Source organism: Ascaphus truei, chromosome 7 (assembly GCF_040206685.1).
Source record: "Ascaphus truei isolate aAscTru1 chromosome 7, aAscTru1.hap1, whole genome shotgun sequence".
Taxonomy (NCBI): Eukaryota; Metazoa; Chordata; class Amphibia; order Anura; family Ascaphidae; genus Ascaphus; species Ascaphus truei.
This window is the reverse complement of record NC_134489.1, coordinates 1,458,296-1,467,500: the sequence shown is the minus strand read 5'-3', so window position 1 is coordinate 1,467,500 and position 9,205 is coordinate 1,458,296. Positions and strand designations below refer to the sequence as shown.

At 46.0% G+C, this 9,205-nt stretch overlaps 1 protein-coding gene across 1 annotated transcript in view; it reads left to right on the top strand.

Moving 5' to 3' along the window:
• Positions 1-9,205, top strand: part of DNAJB11 (DnaJ heat shock protein family (Hsp40) member B11) — an 87,131-nt gene that overhangs the window by 4,884 nt on the left and 73,042 nt on the right. The window contains exons 2-3 of the mRNA XM_075606818.1: positions 3,783-3,939; positions 6,919-7,016. Coding sequence (XP_075462933.1) covers positions 3,783-3,939; positions 6,919-7,016 — 255 coding nt within the window. The remainder of the gene's footprint in view (positions 1-3,782; positions 3,940-6,918; positions 7,017-9,205) is intronic.

Below are 9,205 nucleotides of genomic sequence, written 5' to 3'. Positions count from 1 at the left end.
AAGGGATGGGGGGAGTCGGGGGGCAAAGGGCAGGGAGGGAGGGGGGAGAGAGGGCCAAGGGCAGGGAGGGAGGGGGGAGAGAGGGCCAAGGGCAGGGAGGGAGAGGGGGAGAGAGGGCAAAGGGCAGGGAGGGAGGGAGAGAGGGAGAGGGCAAAGGGCATTTAGGGAGGGGGGGCAAAGGGCAGGAGGGGCAAAAGGCAGGGGGGGGCAAAGGGCAGGGGGGGCAAAGGGCAAGGAGGGAGGGGGGGAGGGGGGCAAAGGGCAAGGAGGGAGGGGGGAGTCGGGGGGCAAAGGACAGGAAGGGATGGGGGGAGTCGGGGGGCAAAGGGCAGGGAGGGAGGGGGGAGTCGGGGGGCAAAGGGCAGGGAGGGAGGATGGGAGTCGGGGGGCAAAGGGCAGGGAGGGAGGATGGGAGTCGGGGGGCAAAGGGCAGGGAGGGAAGATGGGAGTCGGGGGGCAAAGGGCAGGGAGGGAGGATGGGAGTCGGGGGGCAAAGGGCAGGGAGGGAGGATGGGAGTCGGGGGGCAAAGGGCAGGGAGGGAGGATGGGAGTCGGAGGGCAATGGGCAGGGAGGGAAGGGGGGAGTCGGGGGGCAAAGGGCAGGGAGGGAGGGGGGGAGTCGGGGGGCAAAGGGCAGGGAGGGAGGGGGGGAGTCGGGGGGCAAAGGGCAGGAAGGGAGGGGGGGAGTCGGGGGGCAAAGGGCAGGAAGGGAGGGGGGGAGTCGGGGGGCAAAGGGCAGGGGGGGAGTCGGGGGGCAATGGGCAGGGGGGGAGTCGGGGGGCAAAGGGCAAGGAAGGAGGGGGGAGTCGGGGGGCAAAGGGCAGGGAGGGAGGGGGGAGTCGGGGGGCAAAGGGCAAGGAAGGAGGGGGGAGTCGGGGGGCAAAGGGCAGGGAGGGAGGGGGGAGTCGGGGGGCAAAGGGCAGGGAGGGAGGGGGGAAGTCGGGGGGCAGGGAGGGAGGGAGTTGGGAGGGAGGGGGGAGTCGGGGGGCAAGGAGTGAGGGGGGGAGTCGGGGGGCAAAGTGCAGGAAGGGAGGGTGGGAGTCGGGGGGCAAAGGGCAGGGAGGGAGGGGGGGAGTTGGGGGGCAGGGAGGGGGGGAGTCAGCGGGCAAAGTGCAGGGGGTGTGGAGTCGGGGGGCAATGGGCAGGGTGGGGGGAATCGCGGGGCAAAGTGCAGGGAGGGGGGAGTCGGGGTGCAAAGGGCAGGGAGGGGGGAGTCGGGGGGCAATGGGCAGGGAGGGGGGAGTCGGGGGGCAAAGGGCAGGGAGGGAGGGAGTCGGGGGGCAAAGGGCAGGGAGGGGGGAGTCGGGGGGCAAAGGGCAGGGAGGGAGGGAGTCGGGGGGCAAAGGGGAGGGAGGGAGTCGGGGGGCAAAGGGGAGGGAGGGAGTCGGGGGGCAAAGGGGAGGGAGGGAGTCGGGGGGCAAAGGGGAGGGAGGGAGTCGGGGGGCAAAGGGGAGGGAGGGAGTCGGGGGGCAAAGGGCGGGGAGTCGGGGGGCAAAGGGCGGGGAGTCGGGGGGCAAAGGGCGGGGAATCGGGGGGCAAAGGGCATGGAGGGATGGAGTCAGGGAGCAAAGGGCGGGGAGTCGGGGGGCAAAGGGCGGGGAGTCGGGGGGCAAAGGGCGGGGAGTCGGGGGGCAAAGGGGAGGGAGGAGTCGGGGGCGGAGGGCAAGGAGGGAGGGGGGAGTCGGGGGGGAGTCAGGGGGCAAAGGGCAGGGAGGGAGGGGGGGAGTCGGGGGGCAAAGGGCAGGGAGGGAGGGGGGGAGTCGGGGGCAAAGGGCAGGGAGGGAGGGGGGACAAAGGGCAGGGAGGGAGGGGGGGGCAAAGGGCAAGGAGGGAGGGGGGAGTCGGGGGGCAAAGGGCAGGAAGGGAGGGGGGGAGTCAGGGGGGCAAAGGGCAGGGAGGGAGGGGGGAGTCGGGGGGGAAGGGAGGGAGGGGGGCAGGGAGGGAGTCGGGGGGCAAAGGGCAGGAAGGGAGGGGGGGAGTCGGGGGGCAAAGGGCAGGGAGGGAGGGGGGAGTCGGGGGGAAAGGGGGAAGGGAGGTCGGGGGGCAGGGAGGGAGGGAGTCGGGGGGCAGGGAGGGAGGGAGTCGGGAGGCAAAGGGCAGGGAGGGGGGGAGTCGGAGGCAAAGGGCAGGGAGGGGGGGTGTCGGGGGGCAAAGGGCAGGGAGGGAGGTGGGGAGTCAGGGGGCAAAGGGCAGGGAGGGAGGGTGGTTAGTCGGGGGGCAAAGGACAGGGAGGGGGGGGAGTCGGGGGGCAAAGGACAGGGAGGGAGGGGGGGAGTCGGGGGGCAAAGGGCAGGGAGGGAGGGGGGGAGTCGGGGGGCAAAGGGCAGGGAGGGAGGATGGGAGTCGGGGGGCAAAGGGCAGGGAGGGAGGATGGGAGTCGGGGGGCAATGGGCAGGGAGGGAGGGGGGAGTCGGGGGCAAAGAGCAGGGAGGGAGTGCATCTAAGTGCATCTAAGTGCAATATACAGAGACTTTCCCTTCTTGTTACAATAAATGCTTGCATAATATTCTGCTTACATAAAATTGTAGTATTTTATTTCTTCCTACAATACCGCATTATCAAAAGTTATAACACGTAAAAGTTTAGTTGTAGCTATTAAATATGTTTTATGTGAAATCTCCTGCAATACATTACTTATTAACTCGTAGGCTATGTGCACAAAATGCCACCAAGGGGACAAAGGATAGTAGGTCCCTGAAATATATTTGTATGCTAAATTGTTCTTGTTAAAAAAAACAATTCAAATAATAGATCTTTCTGTTGTTCTTGGTCCATGACAAACTAATCGTAGGCTAGGTGTAATGGGCATTATTGCATGTTAAGTCATCGAAGCAATACTGGCTTTTGCATTAGACACTTTAAAGCTGCAGTTCAGTCTTTTTTTTTTTTTTTTTTTACTTACTACAGAACTGATTTGTTAAAAAAAGCACACATGCAGGATATTGCCTGAACTGCAGCTTTAAAAGAGCTTGTTTTTATATGTAGAGTGTGTGTGTCAGTCAGTCAGAAGCTGGGGATCCCTGGAGCTGATGCGTGTTGATATTCTGCTCCGGGGACCCCTTGTTTCCTGAGATACTTACCAGAGAAGGTGCAGCCAGTACTTCAGAGTTCTAAAACACACACACACACACACACACACACACACACACACACACACACACACACACACACACACACACACACACACACACACACACACACACCTACCTCTGTTGGCGGCATAATATGACAGATTTAAACCTCTTCTTTCCCCGAAGGGGACTATGACAGCAGGACCACCTTTTCCCCTTGTATTGTATGTATCTCCAAACGCATGGGAATCCCTGGAGCTAAAATGAATTTCTGGATAGCCTTTGCTTCCTGTCCTTTCTTTTATTTTATTTTTTATGTAATATTACAATTGGTATAAAAACAGAATAGGCAGAAGTGTTCCCTCTTAAGGTTTTAAGCACATTGTTTCTTGGCTGGCATTGAGGTTCTAAAATTCAGAAGAGGTGCAGAGGGACGAGGAAGGGAGGTGGGTGGCCTTGAAAGAATGGCAGTTTGCTTCCATAAAATAATTAGTCTTTTTTTTGTTGTAACTTTGATTGCATTTTGAGTGTGGAATTTCTACCAACCAAGTAGAATCAGGCCTAGTGACTAGATCGAGTAATTGTTTAAAAAAAAAAAAAAAAACTACCACATCTTACCTAAAATGTCAATTTAATCCTATGTGTTGTACAATGTTCTGCATGAGATGATTCCAATATATATTTCTTGATCATCTATTTCTTTGTTTCTAGTCGCGATTTTTACAAAATCTTGGGAGTGTCACGTGGAGCTACTGTAAAGGAAATTAAGAAGGCATATCGCAAGCTTGCCTTGCAGCTTCATCCGGATCGAAACCCAGATGATCCTCAAGCACAAGAAAAATTTCAGGACTTGGGCGCTGCCTATGAGGTCTGGATGAAATATACTATTGTGGCATTTGTTTTGCTTTGGGATGGCAGTAGATTTCAAAACTTTAATGAATTGGGAGATTTTTTTTAAATTTCATATTATGTAAAAAAAACAACAACATAAAAACAGTAAAAGTATGTAACGTTCACTATGAAGCTTGAACAAGATGTGATTTTTTTTTGAATGCTGTGCACAATATATTTGTAATTAACAGGGTTCTTATTTTCAAAACTGGTAGCTGAACTATTGTGGTGAACCGGTTACATTTCTTCAACGTGTGTACTAAAACTACTATAGCTTTGTAAATAAAGATCTACAGTAAGTATAGGGTTGATTTTCTTTGTAATTCTTCCTTTGAAATTAGTCTACAGATGGAGAATAATTTCATTGGTTGTAGAAAAAAGAACCTTACAGGGCTCTTAATGTTTTTCTTTTGACGATATGTATTAAGTATTGCAAAAGTAGAAAGGCAGTGGGCACTCATGAGTGCCCGCTGCCTTTCTTCTTTTGATTCTGCTTCTCGGCGGGATTCTATAGGATTATAGTAGATCCCCAACAGCATTTGATGCGCCGCAATTTCTTGTTCCAGTAAAAAAATAAATAAATAAAATTTGTGTGTGTCAAAAGGAGTTCTACTGAGCGTGGCAAATGTATACAACAAAAGACAGGGGAGCCCAATGCTACATCCAATTGACAAAACATATATGGTAATAAGTATAAAGTTAAATACTTCAATAATAATATTTTCTTGGTTATTTAGTTAAACCCTTTGGCCAAAGCGTCACAAGCCTGCATACCAACGTCAAGATATAACCAAATTTGCAGGTCCTAACACGACACTGTGAACCTTCCCTTTTACCGCTGTATGTGGCGGAACAACCATAGTAGGTCCTGTCCATACAGCAAAATGAAAAAACCTCCCAAGTTAGGCTGCGCTTCTAGAGCTGGCGACGCGACGTCGCGGCCAAATAAATGTATTACCGCCGTCGTGTGCACTTATAGTAAGCGCAACGCTAGCGGCGCTTATTTTGAAGCTGGTCAAATTTGATTTTTCAAAGGCTGTCGCCACATGTATTGCAACAGTAGAAAGGCAGTGGGCACTCATAAGTGCCCGCTGTCTTTCTACTTTTGAATCTGCTTCTCAGCAGGATTCTTCAGGATTGCAGTAGATCCCCGACAGCATTTGATGCACCACAATGTCTTGTTCCAGTACAGTGAGAACTAGGAGTGCAAACTCTTACAAATCCTAAGTATAGCACAATGCAACTATACATATTGCTTGAACAATGCTCTTGGTATTGCAGTACCTTTTTCATGATAGTTTATTGAAGTGTGTGTGTGTTTTTTTTATTTTTTATTTTTATTTTATTTTTTTATAACTTAAACATTGGTAAAAATAAAATGTAAGTTCCAAATTTGACCATATATATTTATTTGTCTGCCCACTGGTTTCATTCACACTTGTCATTATAACACAGACATGTTTTATTAGTTGTGTTGGTCGTCTTGTTGCTTTAAAACGTTGTTACATTATGTGCTCCAACCTCCACTTCTAGAAGAACATTCCATTTATTGACCAATATTGTAGCAAAAAAAGTACTTTATTTTTAAAGCTGCATAAAAATAAATACATATTTATTTAACAACATGCTTTGAAACGTCTGGTTTGACATTCTTAAACCATGGTTTTAACTTACTCATACAATTTAACATTTCTGAAATATTGAGTGCTAAACAACAAGGTTGGATTGTAATTGCTGTCAAATATTGCCATAGATTCCACAGCAGGCAAAAAAGCTCAACATCATAAATGTCTTCATTTTTAAGACTTTTTGAAGAAAATAAGAGGGTTATAAGCAAATGTATATTATAATATGAACTATTATGCAAAATTCTGATATACAAACAAGGACAATATGCTCAGATAGTTGCTGGTACATTGCTTACTAATAAGTACTTTTTATCTTAAATGGAGTTGAACTACATGCACTGGTCTGGCAAGATTTATTTGCAGTAGTCTTCTACTGTAAATTACTGCTGAGAAAAGCGACAGACTGTACAACCTGCTTTTGTCATGTGTAATTCATAAGACTACTGCAATAAAATCTTGCCGAACGATTGGATGTGACTCGCATAACTACAGTAAAGAGTTTCCTATTGTTTCTCCCCTCACATTTTTTTGTACACTTCCAATGTTTTTTTTGTGGTTGGTATGCAACCAACCTGCTGTTAATTGCTCTTTGACCTAGCCCATGCTTTTTCTTTTTTTCTCTCTTCTAGGTGGTTTTAGAGGGTATTTAATGTTCACTGCTCACTGTGCTATGTTGTCTTAAAGCTGCAGTTCAGTCTTTTTTTTTTTTAATTTATTTTTTTACTTCAATAGTTTCATGTGTGCAATCTCTAATTACCTAAAGAACTGTATAGCTGCAGGTCAATTCGTTCTCCATGTATTGATAGGTCGAAATTTGGTGACATAATTAGTGAAGGGATCTGTTTATATTCTGCTTGTCTGTCAGTGGAAGCTCATGAATATTCATGAGCAATCCTGCATTGACATGTGCTAGAGGGAGGGCAGGGCTGACAAAGGGGTGTGCCAGGGCTTGTGACAGGACATGAAGGGGCAGTGCCTTAGCAAATGGCAGTTAAAATAGAATACAAGAAAATTGGTCTTTAAAAGTTGTTTTTTAAAAACAGAAAATGCTAAAAGTATTTGGTCTTACTACAGAACTGATTTATTAAAAAAAAACACACATGCAGGATATTGACTGTACTGCAACTTTAAGAGAGGTTCTGTAACGTTGATACATTGGAACAGAAATAAGAAAATTATTTTAAAATCAATTTCAAATCAAAACATTTGAACAGATACAAATAGGGTCAGTGCACATTTAAGAACATCTTTAATTGGGATTGCTCACATTTTTCTTGAACTTTTCAAGCGATGTCATTTTATCTTTCGCTTCCTATAACCTGTTTCAGGTGCTTTCAGACGAGGAAAAAAGAAAGCAATATGATGCATACGGAGAGGAAGGTCTTAAAGATGGTCATCAAAGCTCCCATGGTGATATATTCTCACAGTAAGTAGTTGACCAGACTTATTTCCCCAATACTTTGGTGACCGGTATGTTTCTGTAAACAAATACAGTGACTCCATTCTTCTTTTCATTGTTTCTATTATTGCTTATGGCATGTTTTTGTTGATTCAATTGCCATAAATGCTGGATCATGCATCAATCACCCTCCCCCCTCACATTTTCATTTGTAGCCCCAGTCCAACTTTGAAATATATTAGAGTTGTAATAAAGTGAAAGTGCACTGCCATTTAATACTTTTCCTGCCATGTACACAGTGTTTAAACATTTAAGATATTTAATAGATTTGCAAATGTAGGCCAGCAGTGGCTTATAAGGGTTCATATCTTCGCTGGGCAAAGAATGTAGCAGCAATTCAAAATTTGATGTTAAACTACTGTATAAGGCAGTTTTTAGAAAATTGCATTTTAAAAGAACCCACAAAAATGTAATTAATTAAAAAAATTTCAATAACACGGGACTTTTGACTGATTTATGAGCAGAATGGAAAACATAGTCCCAGGTGTGTTTGTTTTTTTATTTATTTTTATTCTATACAAAGCTTTACCAACAACTCCATTACCCATGGAGACTGTGATGGCAGATACAATAGATTTGTTCAAAAAAAGGTTTGACATCTTTTTAGAAAGGAAAGGTATACAGGAATATACCAAATAAGTAAACATGGGAAGACTGTTGATCCAGGGATTAATCCGGTTTGCCAATTCTTGGAGTCAGGAAGGAATTTATTTTTCCACTAAATTGGGTTTTTTGTTTGCCTTCCTCGGGATCAATAAGTATCTGTTGTCTAAATTTAGCACAGGTTGAACTTGATGGACGTACATCTTTTTTCAACCTTATCTACTATGTAATTATGTAACAACTTTATTTCATACAGTGCCTTTCTCCCAATGGGACTCAATGCGCTTCACAATTACAGTATAGTTTGCGGTACGCAGCACATTTTCAGACACCGATTTTACTTTGACATTTCAATTTGTTACGATCAATGTTCATAGCATGATTCCAAGTTTTAGAACCTTTTCAGACAGTTTACTTTCTGTACCCTATTTATCCATTTAGATATTTGAAAGTCTCCATTATTTCCTGTTCTTCCTAGTTTCTTTCACGTGTGTGTGTGTGTGTGTGTACTTCCCCTGTTCTGCACTTTCAGTATACAGCATGTTATGTGGGCTGTATGTGGAACAGGAGGAAAGAATGAAAACAGATAGTCACTAAAAATGCTTCCATGGCTCATACCGGCTTGATTGGAGGTTTGATGGAATATGGCGTAGTAACGTATCCCTGGTTGCCATAGTGTCCAAACGGAGGCAAACGGCCTCCACTTTACTCAGAGCAGTCAGACCAAGGCATAGTAGATGAAGGCAGATAAAAACAAAACTCATTAACAGCAGTAAATGGGGAAACTGAGTGTCATATACATTTGTGTATATTTTGTATTTTGGATTAAGGTGTACCCTGTCAGTGACCCGTGAAGTGATGCATACAAGTGTATTGTTTTGTCTACAGCCATTCTAGTCATATCTATTAATAAAAGCTGAATGTTTTATTTAAACCATTTTATTCAATAGAAGATCACTTATCAAAATTGGACAACATCCTTCCTTAGTCCCTATAACTGAATTAAATAGTGGATCATAATATATTGCAAAAATTCTACAGGTGGTTAAACAAAGAGATATCTATATAGGGAAATGTAAAAACTATATAATCATTAAAGGGACATCCTGGGATGGCAGCGGTGGAAGTAGACCAAAATGAGGAGAGGTTGGGGTCACAGGTGCGGTTTCAGTTACGACACACTAAGATTCATGTGCCTGCCACCCTGTCACAGGTACAGCCTACGAGGGACAGATTCCATGGAGAAAAAAATGTGTATGGGTGACAGAATTAGAATGGTAGCCAAGGCCAAAGTAATCATCCACTCATGACTACTACGCTTTGGTCACAGACTTCTCTGGTATCCAAGTGTAGTGGAGTACAACATATAAAAAGTTCCCATGTCATCACCCATCCTTCGAAGATGTAAAATGAGGTATGCATGTTATAATAGCAACAACTAAGCTACTTCAGAAGCCAATTTTAGAAAAAGCAGGTTAAATCAAGCTCCTTTATTCAATCCATTGGGAATCATTGTATCTAGTCACCTAATCCAGTCTGGCTCACGTTGGCGC